The sequence below is a fragment of the Trachypithecus francoisi genome, unplaced genomic scaffold, assembly GCF_009764315.1.
Source record: "Trachypithecus francoisi isolate TF-2019V2 unplaced genomic scaffold, Tfra_2.0 Lachesis_group16, whole genome shotgun sequence".
NCBI classification, from domain to species: domain Eukaryota; kingdom Metazoa; phylum Chordata; class Mammalia; order Primates; family Cercopithecidae; genus Trachypithecus; species Trachypithecus francoisi.
The window spans coordinates 49,654,550-49,674,562 of NW_022681461.1; the positions used below are offsets into that span (position 1 = coordinate 49,654,550).

The window sequence follows — 20,013 nt, forward strand, 5'->3', positions numbered from 1 at the left end:
TTTCCCCAGCAGAGAGCAGTCTTCTCTGGGAAAGGGATCTTCTCTCTGCCATCTTTATTATCCCTCGACAAGTGTCCTAGAATCACGCCTGACCCATCACAGGCCTCCACTATCTTGCAGTGAAGCTCTCACTATGATCAGCTCCTCTGGGAAGTCAAGCTTCCTTTCAAGTTAGTACAAGTCACAAATTAACACACTGCAAATAGTAAAAAACAAAACAAAACAAAACAAAACAAAAAAATACCTGTGCTATGTACTGGGCTGTATCTGATGAATAAGATAGATCTGGGTGATACCCTTGTAGAGTCCATAACCTGAAGTGAGGAAGAGACTTCGGATTTGTGCTCTGATGGTGGAGGCCTTCTTAGGAGGGTATGGAGGCCCAGAGAATAATAGTGAAAGTTCCTCCACACAAGATGCCACCTAGCAACTACAGAAAATGAATCCTCTTTTATTCTACCAACTGTCTAACTGGAACAGTTAATTCACCAAATAGAGGCAGGCTTAATTTTTATTCTTAGAAGCAAAATTTTAAAGAAATTTTTATTTCTTAAAAATAATAATTTCATCTTAAACAAAACTACCAAGAACATAGACTTTTCTTTATTCCCAAATCTGTTTTTGAAGTACAACCTCTAAATTACTTTTTCTAATTTTTGTGAAGCATGATGCAAACCTCTTATTACAGGGCTACACTGATATTGGTAAAAATTAAATTACCCTTGTAATAAAGTATTTTGTAAAGTATCTTTAGTAAATATTTTTTAATGAACCACATAATAGAGATGATTAACAACATTTAATTTAATTATATTAGATTTACAGACACAATCACAGTAGTTTCTGTAATTAATGAGAATATATACATAATTATATCTCAAGTGGTGACTAAACCCATTATACAATGAAATGGGCCAGCTGAATTTCCTTATTAAGACCTTTTTCTCCCCATTTATATCTGCTTAGCATAAAAAAAGACTTTTTTCCTCATTTCGTCTACACTCATTAATTGGAATTCTGAAAGTAACACCTGTCTTGTCTCTCTTATTTATGTATTCAATTATTTACATAGTATAAATGTGTGCATATTTTTATTCTATGGGCCCATTATTTATTCAGTTAATTAAATTGTTTCAAACTTGACCACTGGGATATTTTTCAGATTGGCTTCTCTGTTCAGTCAACAAGGTTCATCCTTTTCAAATCTTTTCTTTATTTTCTGGCATTACAAGAGGTTTCAATATCATTTTGTATGTTACCTGGTTCAGTGCTTGGAAGCAATCACTTCTCCAGAAGCACTGACTCCTTTTATTGGAAAATGGTATTTAGAAACCAAGATCTGAGAACTATGTGTGCTTATGGCTACTAAGATGTTGTTGCTCCTAGACTTTCTTAGTGGGCAGAGCTAAGAAAGATATGCATGGGTACTGAATCATGCATATCTATAAATATTTATCTCTGTAGTTATAGCTGTCTTTATCTATTTATGACTTTTGGGTTTTAATTGTAATAGTAGTAACCAATATATTTTTCTAGCAGCTTTGTGCTCCCGTTCCATTTGAATATTTGCTTCATTTGAAAGCCATCTGGATGCAACGGGTAAATGACAAATCCAGTGCTGTCTTTTCATATGCTTACTCATGTGTGCCTATTCAGGTTTTCTTTAATAATGTTCTATGAGAATGATCTTTGTGCCACCCATAAAGGATGGATCAGCCCAAACGTGAATTTGTTCTACCATCTTTCCTAGCAGGGTCACCTTATCATTAGAAATATGAACATGCTTTTGTAATTGGTCTCCCAGTTTTCAGTTGCATCTCCTGCATCCTCCTGAATTACCCTTCACAAGACTTGGAATTGTCCACTCTTCCTATTTGTCTTATTTCTTTTTAAGAGACTTAAGGAATTTGTCTTATTCCTTTTCAAGACTCTGCTTTAGGCATCTCATCCTTTTGGAAGCCTTCCCTGAGTCCTTCTCCCCCATCATAGCACCTGATACCTATCCTATCATGGCATTTGTCATAGAGCCTCAAAAGTGTTTTACTGACATGCTCCCCAAGTAGCCTGTGGGGCTCTCAAGGATAAGGATGCTGTTCTCCATTTGTGCCCTCAACGCTCACTGCCTAGGCTGATCCTCACAAGTGTTTGTGAATATAGCAACATTAACACAAACAACAAAGAAGATGACATTCGTGGGTGTAGATGTGAAAAAGTGCTCAGATTTTTTGCTATATGAAATGATATTCTGAGCTTACCTTCCTTTTTAGGGGTACGGAAAGGAGAAGAGCCTAGAAACACATTGTGGGAAACTTGCCAGACTTTCTGCTTGATTAAAGCTGTGGGTAAGTTTCCAAAGACTAATAGTGTTTATAATTAATGTTTATTTTAATACCCCCTCCTTTTTTTTTTTTTTTTTTTTTTTAAAGATAATCTAATTGAGTTCAGATGTAATTGGCATTTTACAAACCGAAAAACTCCCAGCAGGTATCAGACTGCAGAATATGATGTTTCAGGAAAAGGGCTAACTTACTGATCGTGGCTGATTCTGACAGTGCTTGAGAGCTGATGTTCTTTATCATTTCAGGTCACCTGCTTCATTGTTTTAGGAACTTAATCTTTTGAACACTTCAATCTCATATATACAGACACAAATGGCTCACACAAAGAAATTCTCAGAGGTTTGCCTGATTCTCAGATTTGGAGTTCTGAGCCAGGTAGAGACTGCTAGACAGAAGCTTTAAATGTCTCCTTTTGTTCCCATCCCTGCAACTCTAGATGTCTAAGAGATAAACGAATGAAGAATCACTTTACTAAAAAGGCAGGCCTCATATCCTAAGACCTGCCAGCATTTAACCCAACTACCTCCTAATGGGCATAAAAATTCTCTTCAGAGTTATTTTGTCAAAGCCCATATTTTGGGTATGTCTCTCTGCAAGTGGGTTGTGACATTATTCATTTGGGGAGAGTTTTGATCTGATTTACTGTATCTGGAAAATAGTAGGTGCTCAAGAAATATGTGTTGAAAGATTATGATGACCTATATATAAAAAACAGAATCAAACAAAATAGTTCTTTTGAGGAACCTATATATTACCCAATCATTTATTTTATTGTAAAGTGGAAGATTTTATATTTGGCTAACATGTATTCAGTAGTTGCCCCTATTTTGTGAACTTATAGCATGTATTGTCCCCTAGGTTTCATGTCTATGAATTTTCACTTAATCTGAGTTCTTAGTTTCTATTTTTATTTGAGTCCTCAACTTTACATTGTAATTTGGTACCTGTAAATCTCATTTGAAACTTGGGTTAGCAGCAGAAGCGCTGGCACATGCTGAGAGTCCTTAACTAAAGGCTTAGAGGCTCATGACTAAAATGAGATGATTTGGTTCACTTTAGATCTAATCAAAAGAGAAACTCACCATACCTAATTGAACATGCCAGCCTCCAAGTATAACAAATTCCCATCTTTTTTTTTTTTAAAGAGCTTCATGAGTTGGGTGGGATCATATTATTAATTTATAATAACAGTATTCAGGTTTGACTGATGAAGGCAACTTCAATCTTTATCTCTAGAGATGTCAGTAACACACAAAAAGAAGCATCCACAATTTGCCTTCTGCTGCCATTTAACACCTTCTACATATGCAATGTGGCAAAATCTGCCTTTCTTTGCCAAGTCCAATCTTTCTGCTTTTACTGCTGACAGTTTAGATCATGAAAATAAGATGCAATGAAGTTTGAAAAGCTGGATGTATTCTAAGTAGAATTCCTTGGTCCTGGTTTTCAGGAAGACTGTGGCTTTACCCACATAGCTGGTTTGGTCTTTCTAACAGACCTGATGCTGGTTGCTAGCTGGTTAGTCTGGTTATGCACACAGACTAGCCTGCTGTCTTCCTAAGATCCAGCCCCAGGGAGATGCTTATAAGAATACATCTCTGAAGCAGTAATGTGGCTAGTACTGGTTCAATACAGTTTTTTTATTTTGATAAGGCCCAGCCTTACAGAGACATCTATTCAAGTGCCCAGAAAAATCCTCTGGTTATGAAAGTTTGAACTGCATGAGTTAAGCCATAAATTTGGGATGAATGATAGCACGATATTGGAAATGGTGTCTGTGCACAGTAGGGGCTCCCTGCTTTGGTAATTGTAAGGTAGAAAGTCAACTTGCAGTGTGCTCCTCAGACTTTTTATAGGGATAGCAATGATCTTGAGGTATGAAGGGCACGCACTGCAGTGGAAATTGGATATTCTGTGTAGGAAATCGGCCTTGTCATTTAATTTAGAGAGGTCAAATACTTCTACCATAACTGCATCCTGTATTTAACCCAACTTTGGTAAAAACTCAGGTTTCTAAAACAAGTAAATTAGAAGGTAGTTATATTACAAAGGCTTATGTGCTTTGTAATGAAGTCAATTTGAGTCTCTCTTCAAATAACTTATTTCAATTTGCTGTTTGAGGCCCCGTGTGGTGGCTCACGCCTGTAATCCTAGCACATTGGGAGGCTGAGACAGGCAGATCACTTGAGGTCAGGACTCAAGACCAGCCTGGTCAACATGGTGAAACCCCATCTCTACTAAAAATACAAAAGTTAGCCGATCATGGTGGTGCCTGCCTGTAATCCCAGCTACCTGGGAGGCTGAGGCAGGAGAATTGCTGCTACCTGGGAGGCGGAGGCAGCAGTAAGCCGAGATCGTATTGCTGCACTACAGCCTGGGCAACAGAGTGAGACTCTGTCTAAAAAAAAAAAAAAAAAAAAAAAAAAAATTTGCTGTCTGAGACTCTCTCATTCATTATTAGTGTGAGCATAAACTGGTGCAATTCTTTTGGAGGGCAATTTGACAAATATCTTTCAAATTTTGAAATGTATATACTCTTTGATCTGGCATTTCTATCTTCAGAAATTAATTTTATATGTATATGTCTTCTACTCAGTAGAATTTGCTCAATGGCTAAAGAGGATACTCATGTAGCATTGTTGTAATAACTAAATAAATCAACAGGAAATGAAAATATCCTAAATGTTCATCAACAGCATACTGATTGAACCAACCATGGAACAGCCATGCAGTGAAATACTAAGTAGTTGTTAAAATGAATGAAGAAAGTCTAAATGTGCTGATGTGGAAAGATCTCCAAGACACAATTAATAACAAAAGCCAGGTTAGAAAAGAAACTGATAAAAATGGTCATCTCTAGGGAATGAATGGAATTTGGGGTAGGAAGGAGACTTACTCTTATTGTCTTTCCTTATGTAGTGTTTGTTTTTTTAACTTATGTGTGCATGTAATGTTTATGTAGCAAAAAATAGTTTAAATTAATCCATGATTTAAGATTTCTACTGTGGTAAACGTTTGGATTTGTAACTAAAAGGGAATATTTTTCATCATTTTAAAGGTCTATTTCACTTATGTAATAAGTGTCACTTATCACTTATGTAATAGCACATTAGGAAGTATCTAATGTACTATTTGCTATACTTAAACATATTAATAAAGACTTTGGATATGAACTAGATCAAATAATATACAAGCCTTTTATTTCAGATGCTGTGACCCAGGAACCTACCTACTATAGTCTTGGTGGCAGCTTACTCAAAATACAAGATCAAGTTTTCACAGGGTTTCAGTACACTGAGGATCAATGTCTATCATTACACTTGATAGAGACAGAATCTTGAGCATGGCAAAAGAAGGGGCATCAAAGTATCCAGTATCTGAACACTCTTTGGGTGGAGGCTTCCCTGGCTTCTCTAGACAAAGGGACTCGCTCCCTTCTGAGGCAGGCCATTCCATCTTTGGGTATGTCTGTAGGAGAGGTCTTCCTATGCTGGGCTGAACGCTCTTTCTCTGAATTGAGGAAGGCTGATGTGCTTTCCCAATCAGCTAGACTTAAGAGGGTCCCCAAAGCTCCCCTCTCCTGGAAAGACAGACCCTGCTTTACCATGGCAAACTGCCCATGGGACCGATTTCAAGAAAGAGGCTGTAGTAGCAACTTCTAACACATTTTCAAGTTGTTTCCTAACTACATGCTACATCCTCGTTCACTTTAGCAGAGATTCCAGGTCACTTATCAACATCCAGACCCTCATATCCAGACAGCCCTGACTGTCCCCGACCTGACTCAATCTGCCACTCTTGGCACCAGTGAATCTCCCAGATCCTTCACCTTTTTTTCTGAAAATTCTCTTTGTCTTCTTACTCCTACTGAAACTTGACTATTTCCTGAAGGCCCCTTTTCTCCTGTAGCCCCTGAAAAGTGGCAGCTGCCTGCTCCTCCAAACACCCTGCTCTCCCTCCTGCCGTTTCTTATTACTTCTAGCCCACTTTTCCTCTCTCCTTGGGAGCACAAACCAATAACCCCTTCTACCCAAGCTGACTTCCTGGTTTCCCTCCATTCATTCCTGAAGATTGTAGAACCTAGCTCATTTATTTTCCTCTCTGTCCTTACTTCTGTCCCCCCACCCCCCATCTGTGATGACTTTTTTTAGGTGAGCCCTGCAACACCTGGCTCCTTACCTTAGTGCCTTCACCTACTCACTCCCAGCTCCCTTCGTCCTCATTCATCCACTCCTGTGGCAAGCCTACACCTCATCACTAGCAATAACTGCATCACTTCCAAAACCCCAATTTAAGTTTTTGGCAAATCAAAAATCCCCCAATTTGAAGCATCCCACTTTCTGTCCATCACTCTTTTCTCTTTCTACTACAATGGTTCTTTGATCTTACTGGTCAATTCATTGATGCTCTCACCTTTTCACTGCCCTCCTTTAACATGATCTTCACTCAGCTCCAGAGACACCATTCTATCCTGGTTTTCTTCCCACCTTAGTGTCCTTTGCTGGGTCTCCCCTTTCTTCCCAGACTCTAGACTTTGGAGTTCCCAGGGCTCAATTCTTGGCCTTCTCTTCTCTATCAATTAGCTAGGTATTATAGTCCAGTTCTGTAGCTTTAAATAACACGTACATTTTATGACTCCCAAATTTACATCTACAGCTCTACCTGACCTCTATCTCATGCTCCATACTCCTACACCCACCACTTTCTCAACATCTCCATTTGGATGTCTCATAGGCATCCTAAATTTAACATGAGCGCTCAAGCTCCCTCCTATAGCTTGCTCTATTCTCAGTCTTCTCCACCAACACACAGTTACATGAAAGTGAGATTTCCCTGTTGAGGAGAGACTGCAAGTTGCCTATCCAATATCTATTCCATTTTCATTTCCTAATGACATAATGCCTAAATTATGGGGGACAGCAATTCACCCAGTTTAACAAACTACATTTCCAAATTCCTATATCACTGAAACTAGGTAGTCATATGACTGAGTTTTGAACAAATTTTACTCAGAGGGTCTTCAGGGAAAGTGCCTTAAAAATAAGACAAAATATCTAGAGAAAATCACTTTGACCTTTCCTCCTTCCAGGAATACAGATGTGATGGCTGGAGCTCCAGAGCCGCTATCTTGGACCATGAGGTGCCCTTGAGGTTACAAATCATACACTAGTGTGGTAGAGCGGAAGGATGGAAGGAGCCTGGGTCTTGAATCATTGTGGAGCTGCTAGAGCTGCCATGTATTGTCTGCTACTAGAATTCTTATACTTGAGAGAAAAATAAACTTTCACCTTATTTAAGTCACTGTTAATTTGGATTTTCTGCTATATATAGCTAAAGCTATTTTGCCTGATATATCAGTGTGTATGACACAGTCTCATCCATTCATGCAAGGATTAAAATGTCCTATGAAGGTCACAGATAACAAGAAGGACTTATTTTAAAATAACATTATTTAGTGGATATATCCTGGGCAATGAAAAACATTGCTGAATGGTATTCCAAAACTTAATTGTTCTTTGAAAAGAATTAGACTATTTCGTGCAACTAAGAACATCAAATGATCAGCTGGACGATGTGACCTTAATATACTTTTGTTTCTTTGAAATAATGGGGGTTTCAAAACAGCCACATGCCTAATTTAGGACCCCATGATTCACATAAGACATTATTAGTTTTTCAGCTTGGTGAAGGGGCAGTTGGTTGCCATGAAACAGTAGGCTTAATTTAATTATGGAAAAGGTTGTTATAATTTTTTCCCTTGATATCACAACTTTTCTACCGTTTTCTCCCTTATACAAATGAACAAGGATTGACTTTTTAAATAGTGGTGAAATTATTTTTCTGGAAATGTCTTTGGTTAAATGGCAGACAGTTTAGGACAATACAGTGGAGACAACTTTCCCCACATATTGCTTCATTGCAAGATATTAGTTGGGATATCTGTCTACCCAGCAACCTACCTACCCACCCACCTACCTACCTACATGTCTCTGTGAAACATTTACCTTTGTAGAGCAAAAATTACTAATTCTATATACCGCCATTGGTGGAAAGGTCTTTTCTCCTTTTAATCCATCTGTCCCATCACACAAACTTGCCTACTTTTGAACTAGCATTCTATATTATTATTCAGAGTAATTTTAGGAAAAAAGCCAAGTTCAATTTATTGAGAATTTTCCAGAATGAGAATGGTATGAAATTTGGGTATCTGCAGATGAGAAACAAGCTATGCATTATTAACTTTAAAAGTTGGAGATTGCTCTTCTAAAAATATGCAGTATCACTGTATGAGAAGATAAGGTGACTGCTGCCTGTGTAGGGAGAGCTGAAGTTACCAAAAGACATTTTTGTCCCCAGAAACATCTTGTTACAGAGGCAAAGTCCCTGAGAGGAGTAAAGCTCACTAATTTATCATTTCTAGCAAAATGTCTCTCATTCAGAGGTGCTCAGTTATTACTAAGTGAATGTATTAGTACAGGTGGCAGGTAAGACAGGTTGTCATCTTGGGACACATGAACATGGCAGTGGAGACATCACCGGCCAGGCGCAGTGCTGTGGGCTTTATGAATTCTGCCTGCCCGCATTTCCCAAGGCTAAGAAAGGTGCCTTCCACTGGGCTCTTCCAGCACCTAGGGTCTACTCATCTCATGCCTGTGTCTCCCACAAGGTCATGAATTCTTTAGGAGAACTGTTTTTAATCTCCTCCGCTCTGCCCCCCAATCCAGCACCTGGTACATACCGGGTATTGATGAAAGAATAAATAAATAGGTGGATAAAATTCGGATTGGCTTGGGGTGGGTGAAGAGGTTGGGTGTGGCCCTGGGAGCTGCTCCAGTGAGGTTCTAGAGTGCCTTAGTGCTGAGAGAGAGAGGGGAGGGGGAAAGGGCTCGGAGGACAAGGAAAAAGTTTTCAAACATCATGATTTTGTCTTGCGTGTGAGAGTAAATATATTGTTTTATTAAAATAACCTTTTCAAGGCAAAGTGCTCATGTAGGGAGAAATGTTTTCTTCAATAGCTCATTGTTGTCCACATCATGATGCCCCCATTCTTAGTCTATGGTCTCCATCAAGGCTTTCTTCCCACTCCCTATGCTGTAGCCAATTCCATCTGCCCCTGTTCCACTCCCCATCTTGTATAAGCTGCAGTGAAGCCCAAAGGGTGGGGCTTTGGCGGGACACAGTGCTGAGTTCAGGGTCTGCATCACCACTTACCACTTCTGAGTCCCAGAACAAATTAGTTTGCTTCTCTGAGTCTTAGTTTCCTCATCTAATAAAATAACTCTTTGAGCCTTGTTTTTCTCCTCTTCAATAAAATCTACCTTTTGTGATCATTATGAGGAAAGATGATACAGAATATATATAAGCTCACAGCACTGCACCCAGCAAGTGGGAGGCACCCAGTGAACGTTGGTGTGCGCCCATCCCTTCACCCCTTTCTTAGCCTAGTAGGTCATCCTCCTTTTCTGATTTACCTCTTATTTACTAATTCTTTAGGGCTCAGTTCAAAGATCACCTTCTCCACAAAATCTCCTCCCACACCTCACCCGCCCAACTTCCATGGAAAGCAAACTTTCCTCCCCTGTAGTCTGTCATCTTCTGAACACCTGTGGTACTTACCATTTTCTTCCTGGTGTCTCAGTGATTGCGTGTGTTATTTTTTAATCCAAAGTCTTTATTAATATGGTTAAATATAGCAAATATTACATTAGATAATTCCTAATGTGCTATTACATAAGTGAAATAGACCTTTAAAATGATGAAAAGTATTCCCTTTTAGTTACAAATCCAAACATTTACCACAGTAGAAATCTTAAATCATGGATTAATTTTAACTGTTTTTAAAATCACCTGCCCTTTACTCTTGTTTCCCCAAAGCACCTAGCAGAATAATTTGTATACAATAGGTGCTTAAAAATAATAAGCTGAATATATGTAGCAAAATTCTCTATACTTAGAAATCATCTTTTTTGGATACAGGGTGGCATATATAATGCATCTTTCCATTTGGTCCACTTACGGAAAACAACAACAATAAAAAAAAGACCCAGGCTTCACTGTAAGTCACTGACCTCACACGACATCCAGAGAATTCCCTGGAAACAGTTATAAATAAGGACTTGTCACATGAGCAATCACAACAAAGCCTTGCTCAAAAGCTAGTCACAATTCTAAAATTGAGCAAATGCTTAAATGGACGGGATATTTCTCAAAGGCTAGCTAGGCCACAGTTACTGCCCCAAACATCTTCGTCTTTATTCTACTTCCTTAAATTGTACAACATGAAAGGGACATAAATCACATATGTTATTCTTATTTTCCAGTGGGAGGGGAGAGGCCCTTGAGAGTTTGAAGAGGCCATGCCTGGCTTCTACCAGATCTGAGGTTACTGAGCTGGCTTTGAGACTTTTAGATGGAGTACCAGAATTAGGTTTAAGCCAGACTTGGCTTGTCATTGAGGTAGCTGTCAAAGGATGTGACTTTAGGTGGCTAGATGAGAGCTGCTATTCCAAAATATTCTTTTTCTAGTACTTGAAAGGGATTGCTATATATTTAGAAGATTTAAAAATCTTTCAGAGGTTCCTGTTCTAGGTGAAGGATTAACTTTAACCAGCATTTCCACCAAGGTTCCACAAGAAGCTCCATATCAGAAAGTCTGGGAAACACTGTCTACTCTATCCCTCTTTGCAATTTATTATATGCTGCAGTACACAGCAGCATATTGAAAACTCTTGAGAAGTCACATGATAAAGAGACCTATTTAACTTAACTCAGAAGCTCTCCTACTTATTTATGGAATCAGTCTTGCCTGTTTGCTTTTTCTTTTTCTTTTTTTTTTTTTTTTTTTGAGACGGAGTCTGGCTCTGTCGCCCAGGCTGGAGTGCAGTGGCCGGATCTCAGCTCACTGCAAGCTGCGCCTCCGGGCTTACGCCATTCTCCTGCCTCAGCCTCCCGAGTAGCTGGGACTACAGGCGCCCGCCACCTCGCCCAGCTAGTTTTTTGTATTTTTTAGTAGAGACGGGTTTCACCATGTTAGCCAGAACGGTTTCAATCTCCTGACCTCGTGATCCGCCCGTCTCGGCCTCCCAAAGTGCTGGGATTACAGGCTTGAGCCACCGCGCCCGGCCTGCTTTTTCTTTTTCTTTTTTTTCCTTGTTGTTGCAAAATTCCTAGTGACATCATATGAAACCAGAATTTCATATAACACACTTTTAAAATGCTGCCTTTGCAGTTATTACCTATCACTATAATGGGGATAAATTTTCAACTAAGAATGGGACACAAAGGGATATGTGTGAGGGGATGGGAAAATCAAGAGAAGGATGAAGTATGTTAAGGGTGACCCAGGGAGGGCCCCCAAACACAATTTGACAGTTTTGCTCACAACCAGTCATGGTTCTCATTTCAGAAATGATTTTGGCTGGGTTTTCCTGCTTCCAAAGCCCAGTTGTTATCAAGTGATAGAATCAGATTGGAAGTAGAATTTTGCATCTTCATCTTATCTTGAATTGTCTGGCGTAGGGAGGAAAGAAAGGGAACACTTGGACAACATTTGCTCAGATGGATGTGAGAATAGGAAGGAAAGGAGAAGGGGATGGCAGGGAAACAGAAGGCACGTAGGAGGTAGGACATTCATGATAGAAGGTAATGGACAGGATGGAGGAAAGAGAGAAAGTAAAAGGCTTGACAGGTCAGGCAGATGCTAACAAATTCCCCTTCCTAAGCCAAGAATAAAATAACAGCTGGGACAGGAGACTTCCTTAAAGCTATAAATAGCTCCTTCTATCCCCTTGGTAGCAGGTACTTATTCCTACACATAGGGTTCTGCCATTGGACCTCTTGCTGCCCATGGGTCTGCATTTCCCCAAGCTGTTGGTAGGGCCCAGTCTGAGATCCTAGTAGTGGCCTGCTGCTTTAGAAAATACCACAGCGGTTAATTTAAAAGCACAGGGTTAGCAATAGAGAAGGGCCTATGTGTTGTGCAAAAGTCAGAGTGGAGAAGGGCTGGGAAGGGGCTTCCTCTTACCCGGGGTTGTCAGATGTTTCACTTCTTGCATGCAAAGCAACTAGGAGATCTTTGGCAAGCTAAGGCAGCTTAGAAATATTAGAAGCTGAAAGCAAGATATGCAACACATTTGGGAGTATCTCTCTCATGCTGAAGAACAAAATGAGCTGATTCCTCTATGAGGGTACCTTTCAATTTCTTGTCAGTATCCATGTAAAAGTCATGTAAAAACCTTAAATGTTTTTCATAACTTACAAATACTGTATATTATTAAAAAGTCACAGCATGTATGGGATGAAATAGGGGTTAAGGCAATAGGACAGCTCCCTTTACAAGAATTCAAAATCTTCACATTGCTGTTCCATGGCGAACCTACATTAGAAATGAGATTCTTCCTGGGACAAGGCTATGTTCTGGGATAGTGCCTGGAATTCATTAATAAATACACTTTAAATAAATCTCTACTCAGAGAAAATGGTTGATGCCTGTCCTCATGGAGTGGGAACCCTCATGTAGACAATGCTACTGGCTGGAATGGTGGACCCAGCCTCTCAGAGTAATGCTCTTATCTGATACAATAGGGACTGCAGGGACCTAGGGCATGAGCCTACAGTCCTCTGCATCAGAATCAGGTGTCTAGCTGGTTCTGGGTATAGAAGTTACTTCAGATCTTTCATTCCTTTGCATAAATCAGAAAATCACCAGAACATACATCCCCTTCTGAAATAAAGGACACATTAGAAAATTATTGGATGAATGCTTCCGTATGTTTTGTGAGCATGTGGGGGAAAGGTACTGACTGGCACAGTGGGTATTTGTGTTTACATTACTGACACCATTTCTCTGAGTGTGTTACATAATTATGATGGTTTGAATTGTTTGAATGGAACAACATGATTACCCATGGTATTGTATGTCTCCAATTCCAAATAAACACAATGGCAAAAACTAGACAAAAATGCAGAAAGAATAGTAAGTCACACAATGTCACTGAAGTCATGCAAAGAGGAAAAAAAAAAAGAATAAAAAATGGGCAAGCAACAGACACCATAAATGAAAAAAAGCCAATGCATACAATTCTAAAATCATTCTTACCTTCTTCAGTCATTGTGTCATAATATTTTAGTTTTCCATATGATCCAAGTTCTACAACATCACAGTAAAAGACACAAAGATAAGGAACGAGCTATAATGCAAGAACTTTGTTTTTACACATTTTTAATTAATCAGATTCAGAGTTATACTGTCAAATTTTGCAATCGTAACTACATGGAGATGTGCAAACATGGGCCATGTGGCAGACAGCTTTCACGGCCCATTTTCAGAAATCACTTTAAATATATTATGCTACTGGGGGTAGAGTGTGCCCTGCATTACAGAATAGGGCACAGTTATTTTAACATCCAATGAAACAGAGTACTTGGCAAAGATAACTTCACCCCAGGTCTATTGTAACCCTATAATTTTCATACAGGTGACACTCCAAGAGAAAGGGACTGAACAAGGACAACGTCCAGGCTCAAGGAAGTTTGCAGGCACTGTGATTCCTTGCCACAGAACAGCAGTTCAAGAAGTTCATTTCACAGCTTTTCTCCAACGGAACCATTTCCTAGAGAAAAAGGAAGGCTACCTACGAAAATCTAACAGGAAAAACCATGTTCTAAACTTCTCTTTCTCTTCTTAGATTTTAGACAAACAACACAGAGTGCTCTGGGAGGAAAAAGGAGGCATGTTCCCAGGGAAGACCACCAGCTCAGATAGGTGACAGGGCAGCCACAGCTCCAGGACTAAGGCATTGGCGGCTGCTCTGTAAACAGCAGGAGGCCGGGCAAGGACCAGCAGCTCCTCCTCTGTGTACAGATCATCAGTGGACTCCCCTGTAATGGAAACCCCTGGCAGAATGTGAGCTGTTTTGAGTGAGCTGGTGGGAGTGGCAGCTGCAGTTGAGGGGAGAGAAGGAGTGGGGACACACCATTTCTGTTTTCTTACTTCAGTTTTAAAATAGCAACTTTTATCCTTGTTTGTCTGAAAATTCTAGATTGTTTTAAGCAATTTTGTGAGCAGGTTAAAAATATAATTTCTGGTCACAACACCACTCTCCCAATAAACTTCAAGACATTAATTAGACTCGAGATATTCCTGTGATTCTGCAGAATGCTCCCATGGCCCATTAACTGGGCCAGCTGCTGGGAATCCTCATATGAATCAACTTAAAATTGATGGGTTTTGTGTGCAAGATGAAGGATCTAGCTTAAAATGCAATAATAAATATTCCTGTATTTCATAGTTATATGATACATCATTTGCATATTTTTTCATGTGCCTAGATTTCTATCTAAAATTGTTTTAATGCACCAGTACAAAATTATATCTTGGGGAGAAAAATCACATGTTTATGTTTCTACGAAGAGCTGCCTATTCTGGCTTTTCTTGGATACATTACAAAAGATGCAGGTGCTTCAAAAAGAAACTGAATTTTGTGTAAATAAAAAGAAATTTTTTTTTCATGGCTTCTGGGGATTTCCATCAGTGAAAAAAATATGTGTGTATATATATGTGTGTATATATGTGTGTGTGTATATATATATTTTGGTATTTTAAGAACAGTATTATATATCTGACATTGCACAGGTTTGGAATTCTTAAACGACCTAAATACCTTCATAAATATAAAACATATAAATATAAAACATATGTTCATAGTGGCTTCACATATATGTGTTTGCATGTGTGAGTAATCTTGGAGTAGATTAACAAATCGTATCAGCCAACTAATTGTTTTGTGACCTCTCTTCCTTCCCTGAGGTAAGCAGTGGAATAAGCAGCTGGCATTCTCTGCCATTTGCTCAGCAAACAGAATGTGGGTGGCTCTGTGTTTGCAAAGTTGGATGTAAACTATATTCTACACAGTGACAATACATCATTGCATCTTTACGGATCTGTTTTTGTGGACGCAAACCTCTGTATGCACACACTTATTTTCACGTATCAATCCCAACTGTCAAACATCTACTTGTGGCAGATGATATTATTCCTCACCTCTTCTCTTACAGAATCATGTATAAATAAATACATTCATATTGTTTAATTATCATTTTATTTGTACACAGCTGGAATCGGAACTGTTCATTTCGGACAAAGCTCACACATTCTCGACAACGTGGCAATGTCTAGATCGCTTCTTAGCTGCTTCCTTGGATGATGAATGGGACTGAAGGACAAGAACTAGGCAGAACATAACAAAAATGAGGCTAAAGATGGTGGAAGAGAAGGAAGAAGAGTAGCGAAAAGCTGAATAACAGCAAGTGATGTGGCAACTCAAGGCACAGTGAGGAAGCAGCAGAAGAATGGTATCTGCCCAAACAAAGAGAACCATGTTTACAGTTTACTGAAGAAGAGTCAGAAAAGAATGGAGATGGAAACCAGCCTGCTAGAATACGGTCTTTAGCACTAACAGCAACAGGATGGTGAGATGGTGAACTCAGCAGCAGCATCCTAAGGAGGATAGGGCAGCATCTCCAGGAGACACAAGGCCCTCCTACCTGAAGCAGGGACTCAGGAGGTGCAGAAAGAGAAATGACATGCGACTAGGACAAACAGCATGCATGCATACACCAGAGCTCATCATGCACCTGGCTGGGGTCTGATAGCTCATGATGCCTCCTGGAAAGTAGCCTTGGCCACTGTCTATTGATAGCCTGTGGCAAGACCTAGTCTTGCTGAGAGGACCCAGGAGGCACTCACCTGCATAGGAACGTGGCTTGCAACCAGCACACTCCCCATAATGAATAACCAAGGCACTCTGAACACAACTGGATTAGGATTCAAACTGAGGCTAATCCAAGGTTAGTTTTTTGGGGGATAGGAGGAAAGAAGTAAGGGAGTTAAAGAGCCTATTATTTAACATCATCTAGCACTGTTCGCTGTATCAGTGAAGCAAGAGGCAGCCAGAATTGGAAGAGCCATACATCACCTGTGAATGTCATTCTGGGTACCACCTGGTGCCTCTTCTCTACAACATTTCTCTAAGAAGCCATACAGATGGAGAAGACATTCCAGAACCCGGTGGTCGGTGTTTGAGATGAGCCTGTAATCCGATTGTAAATGCTGCCCATCACGAGAATCACACTTGCTTTCATGTCACCGTGGTGGAGCCCATGTCACTGAGCTGTGATGATCCCATGACAAATCTCTTCCCTTATGTATATTACTGCCCCTCTAGCTCTGTATCACACTAGCCAAAACAGTGACTTCTTTTGTTTTGTTTTAAATTTTAGTTTGGGGAGGAATAAAAGTTGCCCATTAGATGTAACAATTCCCAATTATCTCACAGGGACAGATCTCGATTATGGAAAATATGGTGAAAGTTCTGAAAGGTAGGTTACCATCACAGAAGGAGATGCCAATATAATTATGTAGGAATTATCATCCTCGAACAGTGAACAATAATGTGTGGTCATTACTATGGATCATGCAGATGGTTCATAATGAAATGCCCAAGCGAGTCCCCAGATTCTGCAACTTCTTATAAATTTGCCACCTCATTTTCAGCCTTGCTTCTCTGTGGTGTTGCTTAGCAATATCAGTGGTTACCGATTTCTGTCCTGTGACGAGCTGATTCAGGCCATATTTCACCTTATTTTACATGCTCTGAATGATCAAGCAAGAAAAATAGGACCTAAATGTGCTGTTCTGCTGCTGTCCTTTTGAGGTGTGCTGGGGAGGGGGAGTGTGTAGGATAGAATATACAGGTTTCTGAAAAGGATTTTAAAAGAAAAACAATAAGCAACCTAGACAAGAGAATCAACCCAAAACAATCTGCCTTTTACAAGTATCTTTTTGAGAGGTGAAGCCAGCTGGACTTCCTGGGTCGAGTGGGAACTTGGAGAACTTTTCTGTCTAGCAAGAAGATTGTAAAATGCACCAATTGGCACTCTGTAGCTAGCACTGTAAAACACACCAATCAGTGCTCTGTAGCTAGCAAGGGGATTGTAAAATGCACCAATCAGCATTCTGTAAAAACACACCAATCAGCACTCTGTAGCCAGCAAGGGGATTGTAAAATGCACCAATCAGTGCTCTGTAAAAATGCACCAATCAGCGCTCTGTAAAATGCACCAATCAATAGGATCCTAAAAGTAGCCAATTTTAGGGAGGATTGAAAAACGGGCATTCTGATAGGACAGAAACGGAACATGGGAGGGGACAAATAAGGGAATAAAAGCTGACCAACCCAGCCAGCAGCAGCAACCCACTTGGGTCCCTTCCATGCTGTGGAAGCTTTGTTCTTTAGCTTTTCATAATAAATCTTGCTGCTGTTCACTCTTTGGGCCCGTGCCATCTTTAAGAGCTGTAACACTCACCAGAAAGGTCTGTGGCTCCATTCTTGAAGTCAGAGAGACCACGAACCCACTGGAAAGAACCAACTCCGGACACATTTTTACTGTGTAATTAAAAATCTCAATAACAATCTTAAGATAATTTTAAACACTGACACTTCGCTTGAATATTTTTTTCCTTTTTCACAAAGTCCAGGAGATAAGTGATGATAAAGCATGAGGGGTGCGTGCATAGTATGGAGACTTACAGACCTTGACTTGACAACTGGGTCTGCCACTTGTTAGCCATGAGACCTTGGGCAAGTTACCTAATGTCTTTTGAGACTTAGTTCTCACCCTTACATAAATGAGAAAAATACTAGTTGTATTCTAGAATAGTGGTGAGAATGGCAGGTGCTTAACCTGTAACTGACAGATAATATTCACTAACTATATTGTAGGTATTATTATGACTTTAGTGCATCAGTTGGTTTTCCTTCAAACTAGTCAGGAAGCTCCATACATAGTACTCTTCTGATCTTCAAAAATCAGAGTGAACTTTGGTATCAAGAGACCTTATCATTATAATGCAGAACAAGGAGATCTTGTAACACAGTGGAAATTTTGGGGTCGATAGATATGGGATCTAATCCAGACTTTGCTTTTTATTACCAGTGGGACTTTGTAGTAACATAGCCTTTCAAAACCTTAGTTTCCTCATCTGTAAAATGGGGCTCATCCTAGTACCTCCCTCAATATGTTGTTGAAAGGAGCTTTGTGCTATGCCTGGAACATTGGAAGTGCTCAAGCTCATACATATAGAACCCATCATTCTATGATTGGGCCAAAATCTAGTAAATGATGAGTTGTTCAGACTAAGATAATATGTCACAAGTGACCACCTAGGATTTGAACATTGTTTCTAACATCCTTTTTACAAGTTTATATTGGAGAAGAAACAGGTAAAAAGAGAATGACAAAAATAATGACCGGTGATGTCATGCGAAAGGAAGTCTATGAATGTCATTTATATTCTTTTGTATAATCTAACATCACGTACATTTGAGACCTGATGTCAGTTACATTGGTATTAAAGAATTACAACTCAGAGAAAGAGATAACATAAAGATCATTAGGTTTTGGTTTTTGAAAGGGAAGCTCAAAAGGGACTTCAGTTGTTCAGGAAAGTGGTATATTGTCCAGTGGTTAAAAGAGTGGCTCCTGGGGTCCAACAATCCTGGGTGTGAACCCAGCTCCATCAGTGACCCGTGTGGTCTAGGGTAAACCTTTTAGCTACTCTAAACTTCAATGTCCTTATTTGTAACATGGTTACAATAAAAGTTCTTATCTTATAGGATTGATGTGGAAGATAAATAAGTTAATCTGTATAAAATGCTTAGCCCAGTGTCTGGCAGGCACATGGTAAATATTCAATAAATATTAGTTGTCACTATTGTCACTATTATTGCCTCCACATGCATCAATTCAGAGTTCAAGCTGAATATTCAACATTTTCTCTGGTCCCTTTTTCAGCTGTAGTTTGAAAGGAAAAATAATATTGTTAAAGATAGTGAAAAAATATGATTTGAATAGCAGGGAACATAGAATATCTGAAACCATCCATGCAACAGCTGGAATTCATTTCTAATTTCAGATAATCTGTTTGAGCTCTTCTAATAGAGTATTTCTAAAACATGTTCTTAATTTTTTGGGGGGCAGGTGGATAGGGGGGTTAGGAAACTAACATTTTTATTAATGACATCTATCATCTTGGGTACATTTTTGCATGTCTATAAATGGAAAGATTATATTTACAAAATCAAGCAAAAGGTACTTTCTCATCAAATCCTATCAATTCTGGACTGGGAGTTACAAACACATTTATTACCCAGCCTTAGAAGTGGCAAAATATTCCATTATCTTCCTCTACTTTTTTTAAAAAAGGATTTATGAGGTGCTATGTACAGATAGGCCCATTGGTTTCTTTCATAGAAACAGGAGCTTGGTTATATTACATGTGACTAAGGTCCACAGGGCGAGGGGAGAGAGGGGGGCACTAAGGTGATGTTGATGCTTCTGTAAGCCACACTCACAATCCAACCAGTCACAAAGTTTAATTCCACCCCAAATGTACTCAATTCCACCTTTTCTGCTCCATTTCCACTGCCCTGGCCTTAGTCTGAGGCTTTGCCTAGACTACTGCATTGGTCTTATTTGCACTCTTCTTCCCTCATCCTTCTTACCACCTGTCTACCCCCAGCACCTTTCACCTATCTTTCTCATCGTTATCAAGGTAATCATTTTAAACACAAAGTGAAAATACAACACCTCTCAATCCTGCACATACTGTGAT

The 20,013-nt window shown here is 39.5% G+C and overlaps 1 protein-coding gene across 3 annotated transcripts in view; it reads right to left on the reverse strand.

The window, feature by feature from the left end:
• Window positions 1–20,013, reverse strand: part of SLC24A2 (solute carrier family 24 member 2) — a 303,081-nt gene that overhangs the window by 81,771 nt on the left and 201,297 nt on the right. For 2 of the 3 annotated variants that reach the window (XM_033237445.1, XM_033237446.1), the window contains exon 5: window positions 13,438–13,488. The exons of the other annotated variant lie outside the window; for it this stretch is intronic. In XM_033237445.1, coding sequence (XP_033093336.1) covers window positions 13,438–13,488 — 51 coding nt within the window. The remainder of the gene's footprint in view (window positions 1–13,437; window positions 13,489–20,013) is intronic. 3 annotated transcript variants of the gene reach the window in all.